This window comes from Canis aureus, chromosome 4 (genome assembly GCF_053574225.1).
Source record: "Canis aureus isolate CA01 chromosome 4, VMU_Caureus_v.1.0, whole genome shotgun sequence".
In the NCBI taxonomy this organism is placed as follows: domain Eukaryota; kingdom Metazoa; phylum Chordata; class Mammalia; order Carnivora; family Canidae; genus Canis; species Canis aureus.
This window is the reverse complement of record NC_135614.1, coordinates 21249977-21270157: the sequence shown is the minus strand read 5'-3', so window position 1 is coordinate 21270157 and position 20181 is coordinate 21249977. Positions and strand designations below refer to the sequence as shown.

The following is a 20181-nucleotide window of genomic DNA, read 5'->3' as shown; positions in this document are numbered from 1 at the left end:
TAAATTGTCCTTCAGAATACATTTGGGAAATGTCTTACTGTACACACTATATGCCGCCTAAGGCCCTTTTATTACAGTAATATTTTCTATCCTGGATCGATTTCATGTCATAGATATCTGTTCGTTTATGTTCTTATGTGCTGTGTGTATACTGGTATTTTTCCTTTTTCTCTTCAAATTGTGCTATTGATTCTCTTGGTGCACAGGCTATAATCTCTCCAAACATTAATACGTGGCCTGAAAGATCATGCATCTTTTATTTATTATTTTTTTTTAATTATTATTATTATTTTTATTTGTGATAGTCACAGAGAGAGAGAGAGAGAGAGGCAGAGACACAGGCAGAGGGAGAAGCAGGCTCCATGCACCAGGAGCCCAACGTGGGATTCGATCCCGGGTCTCCAGGATCGCGCCCTGGGCCAAAGGCAGGCGCCAAACCGCTGCGCCACCCAGGGATCCCTCATGCATCTTTTATAAAAAATATTTATTTATTTATTAAAAATCATGCATCTTATTAGCAGTTTGATCAGTAGTACTCCAGAATAAGTGCATAGTATGTTTTGTGGGGGAACATTCCAAAGAGTATCACAGAAGAGGCTCCTTAGGGGAAATGGATGAGATAAATGAACATGAAAAATAATAGGATTAATAGGGCAGATTTCCATAAAAATTCAAAAAATATATTTGACATTTTGATGATGAAATAACTGTCTTTCCTATCACAGGACTACCATTCCTGACTAAGACTATCAGGACTCAAAGTAACAGAGCTGAGTGGCTCCACACAAAAGTCTGTGTTCAACATCTGTCACACTGGATATCATTAGTGTTCAATCGCATCCTATTGTCTTCGTGTTACTCAACTTCATTTCACTGTCATTGCTTCAGCTGGGGTTAATCAACTATTTATGGGAAGACTGGACTTGGGAGTCAGAGCATTCACAATAGGATTTTAGTCTGAGGCAATGGTGAGGGAAGAGAGTTATAGTTATAGTAAGAGGACTGATTGTGAGTTTGTTGAAAACTGAATTAAACAAAAAATATCTGAGAAATATGCTGATATAATCCGTATTTCAAAAGGAGAGAGACATACTTGGTGTTCCTGATGATTCCAGAAATGATCCTGGCTTGAATCTATTTGGAGCTGGTTTCTTTGCCACTTTACTCTTCCTTACGAGCTAGAAAAAAGCTGTGATGAGAGAATCAAGTTAATGGGTTCTCTGTATAAATCAGATCATTATCAATAGTGGAAATCATTCTTTGTTATTGTTCCTGAGGACAGCTTATATAACTGAAACATTCACAGAGTGTGAAATATTTACAGTTTTATGAGGGGGGGGAAAAAACTCCTTCACTAGGACTTATTCTTTTATTTTATTTTCTTATTTTTTTGGACTTATTCTTTTAAATCTCACAAATTACTTAGACGTTTCCATTTTGCACATATATGTGCATTCTGATTGGTTTTATTAGATTTAAATGTCAAATTAAATAATAATCATCTCAATATATGTACCCAAAACATCTATGAACCTCTTTCAAGGGAAACGGAGTATAAATCTTGAGTTAATTTGCCTAAGTATCCAAACTCATGCAATCCAACTATATAATCAGAATAATATTTTTCGATATACCATTAATATCTTTTGATATGTTACAATAAATTATTCTGCAGAACATAGCCAAATCATTTGCACAGTAAAATTCCAGGTCTGCAATATTAGGACCTGCTCACTTGTCCCGACTTACTTAATAGCTAGAATAAAAATGTCAATACATTAGGCCAGCATTAACCAAAATTGTCATACATCTTGACAAAGCTAAATCTTCTTGAGCTTCTAATATAGCTCATTAATTCCGAGACCAACATGTTCACACAAATAATTTCCAATAATTTTAAAACATCGGTCCCGTTTTTTTTTTTTTTTTTTGATATGTAAGCTGCCCGTCGATATGGGAAAAGATGGACCCAGCTCTTTCCCCACCCCCACCCCGCTATTCTTTCGGGGACAGCCAGGCCACTCCAGATGGTGTGTTACTGTTGGACATAGCTTTGGAGGAACTTCAACAGACGAAGGCTGTAGTGTCAGGATTTTGCTGTGCGTCGTCCCCCTTCCCCCCTGCAGTTCCCAGGGTAGGAAGGTGCTGAGATGGAAGCCGAGGGACGCCCGCCCACCTGCCACCACCTGTTCCCTCCCTCCGCCCTCGGCTATAAATCCTCCTCCTTCAAAGCTGCATCCAGCAACTCTCCAACAGCGACTGCGGGGGGGAAAAAGCGCTCCTTCTCCCTCTCTGAGCATCTGGAAAGATCTCGTCTTCCTGAAAAAAAGAAGTCTCGTGCTTTCCCAGAGGACCCGAAAGACCCTGCCCAAACCGGCCACACCAAACTCCGCAGCAAGAAGGTTCCCTTCTCTTTTTCCAACTTCACGTTGGGGGAAAGAATGACTTTGTCTTCAGCACCTTAGTTTCCCCCTAAACTCGAGCAAGCGGAGAGACGTCAATCTGGTTTATCCAGTACCGCGAGGCGGGGTGGCGCGCTCCCCACTGTAAACTCTGACTCCACGCAGGTCGGCTCCGTGCATGACTTACTCGCTCAGCAGAGCCACGTTGGGGAAGCGGCTCCGTAGACCGGCTCGCGCGCAGGCCCCGAGCGGGCGAGCGAGCTCAGCGCCCCGCTCCCCGCGGCCGGGGGATGAAGTCCTGCAAGCCCGGGTCCCCCGCGGCGGGAGCGCGCGCCGCAGCCCCGTGCGCAGGCGGCGCCCAGTGCGCCGGCGCGTGCGCGGGGGCCGGGCGGCTGGAGAGCGCGGCGCGCAGGCGCCTGGCGGCCAACGCGCGCGAGCGCCGCCGCATGCAGGGGCTCAACACGGCCTTCGACCGCCTGCGCAGGGTGGTGCCCCAGTGGGGCCAGGATAAAAAGCTGTCCAAGTATGAGACCCTGCAGATGGCGCTGAGCTACATCATGGCTCTGACCCGTATCCTGGCCGAGGCCGAGCGATTCGGCTCGGAGCGGGACTGGGTCAGTCTCCACTGCGAGCACTTTGGCCGCGACCACTACCTGCCGTTTGCGGGCGCCAAGCTGCCGAGTGAGAGCGAGCCCTACGGCCAGAGGCTCTTCGGCTTCCAGCCGGAGCCCTTCCAGATGGCCAGCTAGGGCGCCGGGCCTGCCAGGGTGCGATGCCCGGGGACGGAGCTCCGGAGCCGCAGCCCCTGCCCCAGCAGGTGGCCTCGGATGCACCCTTAGGATAAAACAGCAGACTCTCAGGTTGCTTTTATTTGCATCACCGGTCTTACGGACACGATTTTATTGCCTTTCTCTTTCCTCCTTATTAGTATCTTGTAGATTTCATTAATGGATCTTGTGAATGGTTTTGATTGCTGTGAAAATAATGCCCCCTCCTCCCTTTTTTTTTGGGGGGGGGGACTACTTTGAGGGAACACAACTTTAAAAAAATAGGATTAGGCTATAATGCAGTTTCAGTCCTCCGAGAAACGATCAGCTTCTTAAACTTTGTGAGTCTGACCTGTTCGGATGAAGTTGGAATATCCATCACTTGTGTGTGCTTAAAACAATTACCTTCCCGTCGTGTAAATGTATTTATGCTTAGTGCATTGTGTGTGTATGCATGAAGTAGTTCATACTTTCCTTTTGCTAGAGTACATGGGCTAGAGTCTCTGTATTTTTTAATGTATACATTATTAAAAATAGATTTTGTAATATATAAATAAAAATGTGGGTTTGTTTTTCATGCCAAGTGCCCTGCTAGTTTCCTGATGGCAATAAAGGCCTGTTTGGGAGCGATGGTATTGAGTGCTTCCCTGAGTAATAAAGATGTTGAATGTTTAAATTTAATTGCATCAATTGGCAAATGTGCCCTTTTGTAAAAAAAAAAAAAAAAAAAAGGACAAGCTGATGAGAGTGTACAAGTAATTAATTTGAGAACTTTCTCTGTGAACCTGGAAATGTAGATATATTTTTCATGGTTTTTTAAAGATTAGTCAAAATAATATTTAGCTTTTAAGTAAGTAGATACACAATTCCTCAATATTTTATTTAAGCCAATTACTACTAATTCCTTACAAGTACCCAAAATACATATTTGTTCCTATATAGGAATATATACTTTTTTTAAAAAAAAGATTTTATTTATTCATGACAGACACACACACACACACAGAGGCAGAGACACGGGTAGAGAAGCAGGCTCCATGCAGGGAGCCGGTCGTGAGACTCAATCCAGGGTCTCCAGGATCACACCCCAGGCCGAATGCGGCACGAAACCGCTGAGCCACCAGGGCTGCCCTATATAGGAATATATATATGTTAATATTATATATATAAATATGACCAGCACAGAGAAATCTTAAAATGTTGCTTATGTAAGTGATTTCTGATTAAAAGGAGCAAAAAGGGCATCACTACCATCAAAGCTAATCAAGATTAGAGCAAAATAATATGCATGGTATTGGTATTTGAATTACTTTTATAAATTTGCTTAACCATTGGATGAATAAACCAAACCCTTAAAATAAAGAGTGACTTGGTGGTCATCAGCACTGCACGCATTATTAGAAGGAATAATAATTAGAAATAATAACTAGAAAAGGCAGGACTCTTAAGTTATGTGTGCATTTGGCAATTTTCACAAGTCAACAGGAACAACAGTGACATCCCCCAAACTTATCATGGATTCCAATGCCTAACATCAGATGCAGCCACCTAGTCGCAATTTATCTTATAGAAAGTCTCCATTGTATTTTTACTTTCTTAGTTGTCCCTAATTATCAAAATCCATTTGGTTTGTAATGAGTGAAATTGTCTTCCCTAGGGCATAAATGTAAACTTATAAAATCACAAGTGTTATATCTAGAAAGCTTTGAGAAGCCAATGCTGCATTTCCCTTTCCTTCTGATATTTGAAACTGAGGAGGCTCAGGACTTTGCTTCCTCACTACAAATTAGAGACTAAAACATTTAGGCTCTTAGAAGACACTATAGCTCACACTACGCAGCTCTAGAAGAGATGATGCCAGGGCTTCTTTCTGGCCACACTCCACACTGCAGTGTGCACTTGAAGGAATGGCAAGTCTCTGGGCATCTGCCTTCTGTACTCGTTGGGCATAATAATTTATTATTTAGACTCAGAATGCTTTGTTAATAACCCAGTAAATTTTTGGAGTTTGAGAATGAGTAAATTCAGTACCAAAAAATGTATTAATCAGGAAAGTTCTCAAAAATATAGTAAGATGGAGTCATTTTTCCGGTAGAGTTTATATCCCACTCTCTAGACTATAAATGCCTTGTAAAAGAGAACTGTGCTTTTCATTTTTATTTCTGTAGAGGGATAGAATAAACTCTCAATAAATATTACTTTTTTGTTATTAACAGTAATTTCTTAATGAAATGGAACAATTTAATTAAAATGGTGGCGTTCTAATCCCATGCTTTTTCTTCCTCATCCCCATTCTCCAAAAAGAATGGGAATCTATCTGTTAAATATTTTGTCTATGACTGCCTGTTCTGTGTTTCTGAAATCTCTGGAAGCAATTTATTTACGTATTTTTTTTAAGATTTTATTTATTTATTCATGAGAGACACAGAGAGAAAGGCAGAAACACAGGCAGAGGGAGAAGCAGGCTCCATGCAGGGAGCCCGATGTGGGACTCGATCCCAGGACTCCAGGATCACACCCTGGGCGGAAGGCAGGCGCTAAACTGTTGAGCTTCCAGGATCCCCTCTGGAAGCAATTTAGTTCTTACCAAATCCCTAAGCTATCCACCCCACTTGATGTACTATTTTTTCCTGGAAGACACTTGAGGGAAAAGTAAATGGATCTCAGTGAACAAATCCAGTCTTTGATAAAACTCCAAAAACTATACATCGGGAAATCCATTATGATTTATGTAGTAGAAACTTGGATAGCACAAGCATAAAATCTTTTTGAAGTTAAGATTTGTATGTTATTATTATTTTTTAATTTTTATTTATTTATGATAGTCACACACAGATAGAGAGAGAGAGGCAGAGACATAGGCAGAGGGAGAAGCAGGCTCCATGCACTGGGAGCCTGACATGGGATTCGATCCCGGGTCTCCAGGATCGCGCCCCGGGCCAAAGGCAGGCGCCAAACCGCTGCACCACCCAGGGATCCCTAGATTTGTATGTTATTATACATAACAGATTGTAGATTACCAAAACACCTAAGAGTTGCTACAGTATTCTATATTGTCCACCTTTGAAAAATCTGTGTTCTTTCTAATTTGACAACAGGACATATTGAAATTGAAAAATATTCTTTTACCTGGGCTCCCTTTTATAAAAAAATCAACAAATATTATCAAGCACCTACCCACATCCAGGCTTACTCAGCACCACTCTTGTCCTTGGGTGTGCAGCCAAGAAGAACACAAATATACTAATCAATAAGCAGAGACTTTAAAAAGACTTTAAACAGAGTATAGCTGAATGCTTTAACAGTGTAGTACCACTAACATATGCCATTAGAACTCTTAAGAGGGGACATTAAATAATAAAAGAAGACTACCCTGGGCAGGTTTTCAGTTTGATCAGTTATACATTTGGGCTCTTCCTAGGTGCTAGCTGGAGGCTGAATCCCCAAACCCCAGGGTCAGAAGTCTTGAAGAACCATATATGAAGAGAGCTATCAAGTTGGGAAAGGCCAACCAAGCCAGTGGTTCTCAACCCTGTCCACTCACCAGAATCATACCTAGAAGTCTTGAAAAAAATACCAAGTCTGGGACCTCCAGTTCAAGAATTGATTTAACTGCTCCAAGGTGAGACTTGGGCGTAGATAGTTTAAAATTCTCCCCAGATGATTGCTGTCATTATTAAGAACCACTTAACTACAAAACAAAACAAAACAAAAAACAAAAAACACTTAACTGAACAATGTGTACTGTGACATCACTAAGATGACACCACTTACCTCATTACCAGAAACTATATTGACTTCCAACTTTTGGTATTTGCAGATATTAAGAAGGATCAGGCTATCTTTCATAACATCCAATACAACCAGCTTCTTAGTTATTGAGGTGGCCTTTGTACTAATGAAGATCTAAAATTTCTGTTAGATATGAGCCAGATAGAATGTATTTGGGTTGTGGTTAGTAGAACTGTAGAATTCAACAATTAAGGCTCAGTTACTTAAATTTTGCCATCTTACAGTAAAAGCAAAGTGTTGTTTTTGGACTGAATTTGGCTAACCTCTGCTCTCTGCTCAGGCATCACTAAAGATACCTCTTTTTGCTACCTATGGGTGAAAACAATTTCACCCATAACAATTTCAAAGTGATCAAAATCATAAACATATGGTCTGTCTTCTTACATGGGTATAAGTCATGAATACAAGTGGGTACAAGCTTTAACAATTGTTTTATTGAAGTAACACAGGTCTTTGAGATTGCTATTTTAAACTGGCAGTGTATCCAAAAAATACCTGAGCTGAAAGAAAACCACTGAGAACAAGAATTTACCTATCTCACTACATCATCTGGATCCAAAATACAAAGCAAAACAAACCCAACAATTAATTGAGAATAAATAAAATTTTATTTAATGAATAAAGAAACAGTCCATCACATCCTCTAAATTGCTTTTTAAAATATCCAGGTTTAATTAAATACTGGTTCTTAATTCTTATTTTTTCTTCTTCTAATTGCAAAATTTCCAAACAAAAACAACCCCCAACAAACAGTAACAATGTCATGGAGATGACTGGTCTACCAGAATACAGTACCATATACCTTCTGAAGAAAGACAGTTTTTGCTCACAAACATTTGGGCTTAAGCGATCACTTGTTTTCAGTTCCACAGAATATCTAACATGCACGATGCAGAAGAACAGGAAAAAAAAGCCAAGATCCGTTAATTGCTTTTAGTAATGGAAACAAAACATACAGTTTATGTATTTCACACATTTCAAAATGGCTGCTATAATGGTTTCGCCATTAGGATTTCAATAACCAAAAATATACTTTAGAAAATAAGTTGACTCAAGCTTCCTAAGATGGAAGCACACCATGTTTGTAAGAGGTGTCTCTTGATTCTGATTGAATTACATTAGCTGTGGGTGCTCTATACCTCAGTTGAAGCCTGTGTGTACATGCCTGTGGGCATACGTACATCCTTTGTCAGTCCTCATGGTTGAAATGAATCATTGGGGTTAAATTCAGACTTGAGCTGAGAATGCAAAAATAGAGGCCAAGAGCTATGCTCATTTTTGTGGATCCGTATCTGTTATCCTAAAGTTGATTCATTTCAACATAAAGCCATTGATGTGCTAGCATGGAACGTTTTTATCACTGGGGTCTTGAATAGTACAATGAAGTTGACCTAAACTGCTTAAGCCAGAAAAGAATACAAGAACTCCTTTGCTCTTTCTTTGTGAGCTGCAGAGTCATTATTTCCACTAGCTTCATTGTGGACACAGGAGTCAGAGTTCCTGTAGGCTATTGTACCTATGCCAAAATAAATTTTTCTGGAATCTGCCTGCAGAAAGTGGATGGAATATTTCTTGAATTCATTTGATTTTTTTGTTAGATTCTTTTTTTAACTGCATACTATCTTGGAAGAAGATTTCACCATTATGTACTACAAAATAGTGGGGCAGGAGAGAAATGTGAATCTTTAAAGCAAATTTACTTACTTTGGAGAAAAATATTTTAAATGCTTCCTAGGGAATAAAAAACTGCTATTACCATTTTTTCAGTCTCTAAAGTAAATTCTTCATAAATATTTGTTTATCCATACTGGGAAAGTTTCAATCAAGTATTTTGTTTATTTTACAGGTAAAGAAACAGACCTCAGAGTTATGGAAAAATCAGAATGTGTCTGAAATTCATCTGAGTTATTAAAATCCCCCCTGAATTCCTAGAAATCTACCTAAGAATTCCTAGAAATAAAGAGCTCTCCTAATGCTATGAAGTATTTTATAGATTTTCTATCTTAACAGAAAGGTAACAAAGAGAGGAGGTTAGGTTCAGAAACTTAATGCTAAAGATTGGAAAAAGTAAGTGAAAATCAGAATAGAAGATAAGGTGTCTCTGAAATGAAAATACTGAAAAAGTAAAATTTAATTTATCTACGTGTGTTAAAAAATGCAATTGCATGCAAATATGCAAATGGTTTAATTTGAATTATTTTAGGGTTTTAACTCTCCTTAAACACAGTAAAACCATTATACTCTGTACACATACACATTTAGTAATCCTTTGGTAGTGACTGCTATAGTCAATAAATACTAGCATATAGTTTGCTGAATTCTTGCATTGTTAATTATGGGAAAATTACAAGAATCTGCTAGTTTGCAGATAACACTGAATCTGTGAGAAACATCAGGTTCTTTGGAATTTTGGAACATTGAGTAATTCACTCTTACCATACTATATGAAAGTAACATGTTTCTTATGGGTATTAAAACACCTCTTTTTTGAGGGGCACCTGGGTGGCTCAGTCAGTGGTTCAGGTCATGATTCCAGGGTCCTGGGATAGAGTCCAGCATTGGGCTTCCTGCTCAATGGGGAGTCTGCATCCCTCCCCCAATGCTCTTTTTAAAAATATTTTATTTTTAAGTAATCTCTACACCCAACATGGGGCCCGAACTCACAACTCCATGATCAAGAGTTGCATGCTCCACCAACTGAACCAGCCAGGCATCCCAAAACATCTCTTGTTGTATCTCCATTAATTTCCAGTCTAAACTCGTCAAGCCTCTCCACCCTCATCTTTCCCATGGTTGAAATGAATCATTGGGGTTAAATTTTATTTTATTTTATTATTTTAGAATGAATTTTTATCTTAGAGTGTTAAAGAACATACTATAAGAAGTCTAGTGGATTTGCTGATATTTTAGGAAGATTAAAACCTAGTTATCTTTTTTTTTTTTTTTCCTAGTTATCTTTCTGTTGGTATTTAACCAACTTATAATTCATGTTGTAATTTATACAATTTGGATAAGAACAATTTTTAAAAATCATTTAAGTGTCAAATATATTCGTACATTAAAAAATTGGTTGAATCATCATCAAAAAATCATCTTTAAACCTGGAAACTAGAACTGTTTTCTTTATATTAAAGAAAAAATACATTTATTTCAGCCTTAAAATATTTATTGTTAAATCATATTGAAATCTTTTAATTTTTCTTATTAGGGAAACATTTTCTGTCCACTCATGTTAAAATATTCTAGCAAATTTGTGTTTATAGGCCTCTACATTACAGCCATTCTCTTTATGCTTACTCTCAGCATTTACAGCACAATTCTCAGAGGATTGAAAAGTGTGTTCTTTCTCTATTTCTTGCAATTCCAAGGCTATTGCGTTTTGGAGTTTAAGGTGGCCATTATTTACATGTTAACAAAAGGCAGCCTGTTTATCATTCTATATTACCAAGTATGCTAACTAATAGAAATAAGAGGCAAACATATTTTCAACAAATATGCATTTTTTTTGCACTGCACAGATTTTTAAAAACATAGTATTAGCAACTTTTTTAGCATACTGATGACCACTGCATTGTCAAAGTTTAGAAGATGCTTGGCATTCTTCAAGCAATGTTTCAGCAATTAACTTTCTGAAATATTGATCCACATAAAACAAGAAAAGGCAATTAGTGGTAAAAAGGACTTCAACAAGCTTATTGTAATCTAAGTAACTGTTTGTCTTACTGGTAAGGCACATTGATTTTTCTACTAAACCATCAGCAGAGATACTTTGAGACCAGGTTACCCAAGGACCCTTGAAGGGACCTTGAATAAAGGTCATTAGAAATTTGCCTTTGAGTTTACAACCAACTTAAAAATGGCCCTTATACAGACAGACTTAGGCCAGGATCTCAGCTTGGAAGGTACTTTGGGAGTGTGTGGGGAGGAAGAGGACAGAAGGAAGCTGTGATCAACAACAACAATTTGGATGTCTGATCCAGTTAGTTTTCTAGACCTCTCCCAACCTGATTTTTTTTTTTTTTACTTTGTCAGCAATTCTGTCAATTAGAAGTTGATAGGAATTAAAAGGCAGCTGCTTTAAAAAATGCAGCCCCTCTGTGAAGTTAAAAGACTCTCTCAGGCATTCAGAATTTGTTCAGTTGGACTGCTTTCTTCTCACCATTGGGCCAAGATGCCTGGAACTGGAGTTAGGTCATTTTGGAGCATGAAGCATGCTGAAAGGCTGAGATGGGATGTGTTACCATAGAGGGGGAGCACAGGGCATCTAGGGAGAAAAACACAGAATGGGGGATAGATGCAGAAAGGACCTTCGACACATGTTAGCTTTGACACATCATAGATACAAAAAAAGGAGGAAGTCGTCTCTCTTCTTTTATTGGCTAATTTGCCTGGATCCTGTTCTTGGGACCATAACCTAATCAGGGGTAATAAATAGTATAACTCAGTCATGAACTGAATGGACTTTACTGAGTCCACTTGGGAATCTAACATTGGGTGTTATGTGTGTAAGGAAATATATTCTGAGTTTTAAACAACCAATTTGTAAGCGAACATTTGGCAAGCAACCCATTTATCATTTGAAGATTATCCAAATTAACCTGTCTCTACAAAAGTCAGTTTTTGACTCCTCTGGGAGTTATTCTCCGTGGTAAGTTTAATTCAGAGCTCTGGCTCTATCTACTGCTCGTCTCTCAGCCATTTAATTTCTCATTGGATGCTTACAAAAATTACAGGAGGAATAAAGAGAAAGATGCAGTGATACCAGTTTCACTATTTGGTAATTCTGATGAAAGACCTTCCTTTAGTGAAGGGTGCTATGTTTCAAAAAGGTGCTATGTTTCATTTAAATGGTGCATTTTCTTTCTCTATTTCCCTTTTGATCCCCATTTCCATGACTAATCAAGTTATGAAAAGCCCTTCAAGTTGTTTGGAGAGAAAAGTGCTTATGGAACCTGTATGGCTTTTAGGAACAAAGGGCCAGACAAATTACACCAACTTTCCCTCTTTCCCTGGTCCATTTTTGCAGATTTTTGAGCTTCCTCTGGGGGCTTCATGGATGCTACATGTTGCACAAAATAGTAGAGTCTAACAAGGCCAAAGCATGTGTTTATTTCTACTTTCTAGGCATGCTCTGCATGTGCCACAAGGGGGAAGTTATATTCTTCACCAGGGCCAAAACTACAGTTTTATGTCATCTGCATCCCTCCGGACTTTTCCGGGTGAGTGCTGAAATTATTCTTCTCAATCTTAGCTGCTCTTTGGAATCACCTGGGAAGCTTTAAAAAAATACTGATGCTTATACCACAATTCAGGGTTTGATTTCGGGTTGTGGCCTGGGTATTGAGATTTTTTTAAAGCTCCCCAGGAGATTCCGATATGCAGCCCAGGTTAAGAACCACTGCTCTAGACTCAATTCACTATATAGAAACATACTGACTTACATAACTGAATTTTAAAGTTCAATTTAGGTCAATGAATATTTATTGAGTACCTACTCTGTATAAGGTACATAACTAACTTTTGACACAGTCCATACCAGCAGTAGCTAAAACCTAGTGTGGGCAAGACTGGCTAGTGCAAGGGGAGGGGGCAGGCAAGTATACAGAGGCTATGTTTTGTATAAAATACTACACAAGGTCATCTTCTTCCAGATTCAAGAAACTTGCTATAAGTTTTCAAAGAAAGTAGAATTGTATTTGGGTGGGGCCTGGGGGATCAGAAAATATTTTGCAGAGGCAGTGGCATTTCAGATGGATTGGAACAGACAAGATTGCCATAGGTGGAGGTTGGGGAGAGGACCTTCCAGGTAGAGCCAAAGAGAGTCATGTAGCTGGAAAGCAAGGGCCCGTGTTTGCTGCCATACTGGGTGTATTTTCTGAGGAATGGGTTGAAAAGCTTTGGGATCATATTGGAACAGGCTTTGAATATCATAGGGCAGAAGAGCTGGTACCTGATTTGGCTCCAGGAAGTGAATAGGGGTTTGAAATTGGAGAATAATATGAGTGGGGCAGTACTTCAGGAAGAAAATGCTGACATGGATCTGGGCTAGATTTGAGTGGGAGAAATGGCAGGAACTGAGGCAGAAAGGCCACTTAGAAGTCCTTTATTATGGTTGAAGTCAGAAATATTGAGGGAAATTAACAAAGTAATGCAAGTCTGTACTGGAGAACTACAGCAGGATGGAAAGAACAGGATGAATGTAAAAGAAATAATAGAGTTAGAATTAAAGGGATCTGTTAATCGATTGGCTAGAGGAAGCAAAAAATGACTTGGTTGCTTTTTATTTGGATTGCTAGGAATGTGATAGTGTCATTAATAGAAATCATGAAGCGAGGCTGAAGAATGGTTTATGAAAGGGAAGATGATGAACCTGATTTTGGATATGTTGAGTCCAAATATATTCAGTAGAACCCAAATTTCTTATATAAGTATCCCTCATCATAATTGACTTCTAATGGAATTCTAAGAGCAAGGCACTGATTCGTGTGCAACACAGTGGAGGATTCTGCTTCCTAGGAAATATGGCACTATCTGGAGACTTTGGGTGGCCACAACCTGGGGATGGGCCACAATACTACTGGCATCTAGTTAGAGGCCAATGATGCTACCAAACATCCTACACTGCACAGGACGTCCCCTGCAATGAAGAATCATCCACCCCAAAATGTCAGTAATGCTAAGGTTCAGAAATCCTGCATTGACATAATCCAGTACCTGCACTTTCAGGAATTTTTAGGTTTCTTATATTTTAGGTTAGACAGCGCCATCCAGTGGCCAAATTTAATATTTATCCTAATTCTCTGCTGGACACTGAAAGGCAGCAGATAAAAAGTATTCGGAAAGTGAAGACATATAGAGGAGAAAAATATCCTTTCTTGGGAGGACTCTTTAGGGTTTACAGAAACAGATGTGATGGGGAGGTCAAGTGTAGACTGTGAAGGGACAATTCTGCAGGTCTCTTTGGCTAGAAGATATTTCATAATAGAAGCCAATATGGAAACAGAACATTTTATAGGATGCATTCTGTATGAAACATATACTATTTCATTACAGTTACCTGTATTTTTAGTATTGTTCCTGAATACATGAAAAAAGGAAACCAAATCTAATAGTTTCACTGCATAATTGACTGAAACCTTTACTTCTTAAGGATGTAACCTATGGCATTTTATCTCATTAAGAAATAAGGATTGAAAATACTAAGATGATTTTAGAATCATAAAATATATCAGATGGAAAGTACTAGAAACTTCTATTTGATAAAGAATAGATTCCCGCCCCCCAAAGCAGCACTCTTTATGCCTTACATCTTACGTCCCGTACTAGATTGTAAGCTCCCTGAGGTCAGGGACTGTGTCTTATTCATAAGTCTCTAGCATAGCATCTTATACAGAGTAGACAAACAAATGATTTTTTTGAGTGAATGAATTTATTTTTTTTTTTTTTGTACTGGAAATCCTTGCCTCGAAGTGAAGAAAATTTCAAGCCTTTCTAAACAATTACTCTATTTGTTCATTTGAGTAAGATGCCACCTGAGGGTGCCTGAGAACACCAGACACTTGGGCATAAGGATGGTAACAGACATCTCCAATTCATTTCACAGGTGGGTCTGGAGCACACTGTGCTGTGATGACCATTCCCAGGGTAATTTTTGGACTGCTGTACGAATTGCAGATTTCTTTAATATAAGATTCATTCATCCAACAAATATCTATTGAATGTCTATGTGGTGCTAAGCACTCATTTAGGCACTGGGGATAATTGCAGTGAACTTGTCTAAAAATTCCTTAAGAGGCAGGTTTTGAATAGGTGGCTTAGAATAAAGATGCATATTCCCTTTTCCTTCCACTTTCCTGGTTAGCATGATATTTTCTATATAGAAAATGCAAACGAATGACCTCAAAAACAGTTCATACCTATTAAAGACCTCTCCTTCCACACCCACTGCTCTTCTAGGGCAAGTGAAAAACAACATTCTCCAATCACTTCCTCTCCTTGTTTGCATCTCTTCCTCCCTCACTGCCTCATACACTTCCAGACTTTTGGGGAGAGAGGAGTGGCCGATGATGACAACTCTTACGTATTTTGCAAGGGCAACTGAAGCTAGTAGTTTTAAAAGTGACCCCACAGATTTCTTTTTGGTTGGTTTACTAAAAACCTTTTCATTCTAGAATTTAGGATGTATAAAGTCAGAAAGAAAAACCACTCACCATTATATCCAAAAGAAAATGGTGCAGACTAATGGGGCCTTGTTTTGGCTATAGAACAAGTGCACTGTGCAATATTGAGTGTTTCAGTGATTTTTTTTTTTTTTTTTGTAGCTCAAGCACATTTTGGCACCTTATAATATGGCTCAGTACACTCAGGATAAGTAAATCAAAAGTGCTTCTCCACATTTGTGAGTTGTATGGCATGATCTCTTAAGGCTAAGTAGAAGCGGATTAAGTGAATCCATCAAAATGACTGCTATGGACGTAATTGATGACAGGCAATGGAGACCTCCCCACCTTTTTCCTTTGCATTGTTTGGTGAGTTGGTGATACCTAAGGTCACTACTGTCTAACCCCTTTCAGCCCAAGCATATGGCCCCTCATTGCTCCTAGTAGGGCCTAAATATCCCTAACATAGCAAGGGGCAGGGGAGCATGCTAGCTTTTTCCCAAAGCAGTGGATGACTTTATGACATCTTTGGTTCATCTGTATCATCTTCTCACATTTTTGTTGGAATCTTTAAAAGGCACAGCCCAAATCCTTCCCCCAGCTGAGACTGCAAGAGTCCACAGCCGACTTATTCAAAGCACTTCTTGCCAAGGGTCCAGCAGCATGAGAACTTACTCAAATCCAGTTGCTTGGAAACCACTGTGTCTGGCTTGTCCTCCTTCCCCCTCCACAGTCTGCCCCCATACACAGCTGGCACCCAGACATTCCTAAAGTTCATCACTCTCCACTACACTCCGCGAAGAGCATGAATACACCATTGAGCTTTCCATGGAGGAGAAGGCAGAGAAAATGTCAAGTCCTTTACTGGTGAGGGATCCGTAGCGACTGCCACTGGGCCGGACGGACATGGGTGGTGGGATCTGCTGGTGCCATTGAGCTGGGAAATGGACCAAATAATATGTTACGATCAAAGGAATGCATTCTAGTGGGTACAGTGCGGGGATGTTTTCTGTTCTCATTCCAATACTTGCTGTGAAATATTATCCGGGTCTGAAATGTGTGATTTGCAAAAGAACAATAAAATCTTTCCTTCTCTGCCAGGAATGGGCAAATTGCACTTGGTGATGTCTTATACTCCTAATTCTGAAACCCACAATCTGGGACTATAAAAGTGGCTGACTAGGGTGAATTGTCAAAATATCTCCTCTTAGGTCCCCTCACACTGACCTAGTATGGGGTCTTCCAGGGACAGCGTAGAAAGAGCTGTAGGCTCTCAAGGAAGGTACCTCAGAAAGTAGCGACAAGAAACCTGAGGTAATGGCAGCCAAAAGATGGGTCCAGACCTCTGAGAAGTACCTATCCCATACCCTAATCACTCATCAACCACTAACTACCCACCACCCTAATCAGATTTTAATGAATTATAGCAAGAAGACTGAAAAGTAACTTATGTGCAATCAACCATGGTTCAGGGACATAAGAGCATCTGTTACAATTTCCATGTTCAGCAAGTATCGTCTAAAGGAGACCCTGTTTTTAGCAGAGGTGGTCCCTAGGCTTGAACACGGTCTGAATGAAAATATCCATCCAAACTGCTTTGTCTTTGCTGTTGTGTCTGATTCAAAAATTATCAAACAAGCTTCTGATTGTTTAGGTTTCCAGGGGCCCTAATGTGGAGAAGGGGGGAGCATCAGGTGGGGAACATGGATGCTCCAGATCCTAGAAAGCTATGGATCTATTTAGCATTCTGATTTTTAAACTGGACCTTTATTGATTTCCTTATTCAGTTTTTTAGAGTCTAAATACCTCTGACTGAATTGATAAGATCAAATTTTGAAAGCTACGAAAGTGAGGACAAAACTTCTAGCAATTCCACTGAAGAGTAGGCACTCAGTAAGGCCACAGTGAATAGTCCAGTCTCTGCTCCATACCTTTTAACCTCTTCTGTTAGAAGCCCTACTTTGGATGAGAGAGGGGACCCTACCTGCTATCCCTTAGACAGGCAGGAAGTGGTGGTGGTGGTGGTGGTGGTGGTGGTGGTGGTGAGGGAGTAGGGGATTGATTTTAGCCTAATTCTTCCAACCCCCTTTTCCACTCCCAGGTCCCAACTGAGGAAATAGCACCCTATTGTTGGTGCTGCTCAATGGAGACAGGAGCCCGAGAGAGGTGAGCCCAGAAAAACGGAACTGGGAAGTGGAGGGCAGGATTGGGACAAGACTTATCAGTTTCAGGGCTTCATGGTACTGAGTTTCTTAGTTGGAGACCTATTTCCCTCTGTCATGGTGAAGTGGATGAAATGAATAAGGGACTTAGGTTAGGTTAAATATATCAATGGCCTCTCTCTCGCCCTCCCTCACCAGGGGAAAGAACATTAGAGTCAGCTTCCCTCACATTTGAATTTCTTTTCAAGTCCAAGGATAAGGGAAAAATCAGAAAGTTAATATATTTCCTCCAAATATTGGAGGAAAATAGCAGGCCAAGCTCCCTCCCGTAATGGTCCTAAAAAAGGGGTATACCTAGTATGCACTCATGAATAGCAGGGACCTCAGATTCTAGGCACAGTGACTCTTATTTACTATTCTAGTTAATCATGTTGAACCAGTAATGAATAAGAAATTTATTAATTATTGCATTATTTTTTTAAAAATAAAAAAATTTAAAGGAGAGGAAAAAAAAAGAATCACCCTTTTGAATTAAGGAATATGTCTCCAAAAATACCAGTTAATGTCAAAAGTATAGAGGAGAGGAGTAGGGTACATAAATACATTAATAAAGATTAAGTTGTTAAATTCTTTTGAAAATTAGAAACATGGCTCAAAGGAAAGATTCAAAAACCTGGATTTGCATCCTGGCTTTAGATACTTAAACTTCCAGAGTCTCAATTTCCTCAGCATTTAAATGAGGGTGACAACAATTGCAATACTTGTTTGGGAGGGCTAAAAGGTACCATTTTGTAAATTACAAGTCAGTATACAAACACCATTTGATATTTTTATTAGGACAGCTCTCTATTATAAGTCTGGTTGTGAGACTGGCACAATAAATATTTGTAGAGTGAATTAACAAATGAATGAGGACAGGAAAATTCTGCTGGGGGGAGGTTTGGCTGGGCGGAATGACAGGCAGTGGAGAGGGAGTTCCAATGGGTGGGTGGCCCATGGTATTAAGAAGACAGCAAGAGATGTTGGATGATCAGAAGCACAAACACAGTTAAACTCTGATATAGCTCTAATTTCTAGTATTAAAAGACATTTTTTAAGAAGCTTAAGCTCATAGTAAAATGCAAAAGTGTACAAAAGCCCTGAGGTGATTAGGATGAAATGATTTTAAAAATCCATTGTTTAAGCACTAAATATAATCTAATCAATTCAGTTATGGAAACATATTATGCCTATCCTTAAAAAAATGTTTTTAAAGCTGCCTATCACACACAGATGTTTCACTGAAGACATTACACCTACCGTATATATCCAACCTCGCAGTGCACGACACGATACCAGCTTCATTCTTGGCTGACAACGTGTACCATCCAGCGTCGGATTTCTTGGCTGGCTGAATGAGGAGGCAGACATAGCCTGTTGTATCCTGGTGCATACTGGAGGAAAAAGAGTACATATCCATTGAATCTGGGGGCAGAAAAAGCCTGGAGCAGTTCAGGGCTCAGGGAAATTCTTGGGGCAAATCCACCAGGGCAGTGTTTCCCTTCTCCCTGACCTTACTGGGAGGGATAGGGCAATCAGCTTAAAGTAATTATCAGGGCACCTGGGTGGTTCAGTGGTTGAGTGTCTGCCCGCAGTGAGAGTGGACATCCTTGACTTATTCTTAACCTTAGGGAAAAGCTTTCAGTTTTTCACCATTGATTATGGTGTCTGCTGTGGGTTTTTCATATATGGGCTTTTATTATGTTGAGAATTTTTATCACGAATACAAGTTGTACTTTGTAAAATGCTTTTTCTGCATCTATTGAAATGATCATATGGTTTTGTTCTTTCTCTTGTTTATGTGATATATCACATTGAATGATTTATGAATATTGAACCACCCTTGCAACTCAGGAATAAATCCCACTTGATCATGGTGAATGATTTTTTTAATGTATTGTTGGATTTAGCTTGTTAATATTTTGTTGAGGGTTTTTGCATCTATGTTCATTAGAGATATTGGCCTGCAGTTTTTTCTTTTCTTCTCTTTTCCTTTCTTTCTTTGTTTTTTTCTTTGTTTCTTTCTTTGTTTCTTTCTTTCTTTCTTTTTCTTAAAAGGTCCATACTATCCAAAGCAATCTACAGATTTAGTGCAATCCCTATCAAAGTACCAATGGCATTTGTCACTGAACTAGAACAAATGATCCTAAAATTTGAATGGAACCACAGAAAACCCCAAATAGCTGAAGTAATCTTGAAAAGAAAAACAGAAATGGAGGTATCATAATCACAGATTTAAAGTTATACTACAAAGCTGTAGTAATCAAAACAGTATGATGCTGACACAAATATAGACCAATAGGTTAATGGAACAGAATAGAGTGCCCAGAAGTAAACCCACAATTGTATGGTAAATTAATCTTGACACAGGAGGCAAGAATATGCAATGGGGAAAAGACAGTCTCTTCAACAAATGGTGTTAGGAAGACTGGATAGCTACATGCAAAAGAATGAAACTGGACCACTTTCTAACACCACATGCAAAAATAAACTCAAAATGGATTAAGGACATAATATGAGACCTGAAACCATAAAAATCCTAGAAGAGAGCACAGACAGTAACTTCTCTGACATTAGCCATAGCAACATTTTTCTAGATACATCTCCTGAGGCAAAGAAAACAAAAGCAAAAATAAGCTATTGGGACTACATCAAAATAAAAAGCTTCTGAACAGCAAAGGAAACAATCAACAAAACTAAAAGATAGCCTACTGAGTGGGAGAAGATATTTGCATATGACATATCTGATAAAAGGTTAGTATCCAAAATATATAAAGAACTTAATACAACTCAACACACAAAAAGCCAAATAGTCCAATTTAATAATGAGCAGAGGACATGAGCAGACATTTCTCCAAGG

General features: G+C 39.2%; 2 protein-coding genes across 7 annotated transcripts in view; one reads left to right on the top strand and one right to left on the bottom strand.

Annotated features, from left to right (window-relative positions):
- Positions 1–1698: 1698 nt before the first annotated feature.
- Positions 1699–19202, top strand: ATOH7 (atonal bHLH transcription factor 7). Of its 2 annotated transcripts, XM_077894730.1 has the most exons (6): positions 1699–3262; positions 6591–6791; positions 12086–12180; positions 15283–15489; positions 17222–17286; positions 18555–19202. In XM_077894730.1, the coding sequence occupies exon 1, from the start codon at positions 2693–2695 to the stop codon at positions 3149–3151; it is 459 nt and encodes a 152-aa protein (XP_077750856.1). In that variant the 5' UTR covers positions 1699–2692; the 3' UTR covers positions 3152–3262; positions 6591–6791; positions 12086–12180; positions 15283–15489; positions 17222–17286; positions 18555–19202. The 2 variants fall into 2 exon arrangements, with proteins under 2 accessions (XP_077750856.1, XP_077750855.1); XM_077894729.1 differs by lacking the exons at positions 12086–12180; positions 15283–15489; positions 17222–17286; positions 18555–19202 and adding an exon at positions 8808–8946.
- The window catches only part of MYPN (myopalladin), a 105199-nt gene continuing 98066 nt past the window's right edge, over positions 13049–20181 (bottom strand). For all 5 annotated transcript variants that reach the window (XM_077894728.1, XM_077894726.1, XM_077894727.1 and 2 more), the window contains 2 exons: positions 18582–18715; positions 13049–16057 (listed from right to left, as the gene is read on the bottom strand). In XM_077894728.1, coding sequence (XP_077750854.1) covers positions 15888–16057; positions 18582–18715 — 304 coding nt within the window. In that variant the 3' untranslated portion in view covers positions 13049–15887. The remainder of the gene's footprint in view (positions 16058–18581; positions 18716–20181) is intronic.

What these genes read in the sequence shown, in the direction of transcription:
- ATOH7 (XM_077894730.1), top strand. Translation starts at nt 2,693, where the DNA reads ATGAAGTCCTGCAAGCCCGGGTCCCCCGCGGCGGGAGCGCGCGCCGCA.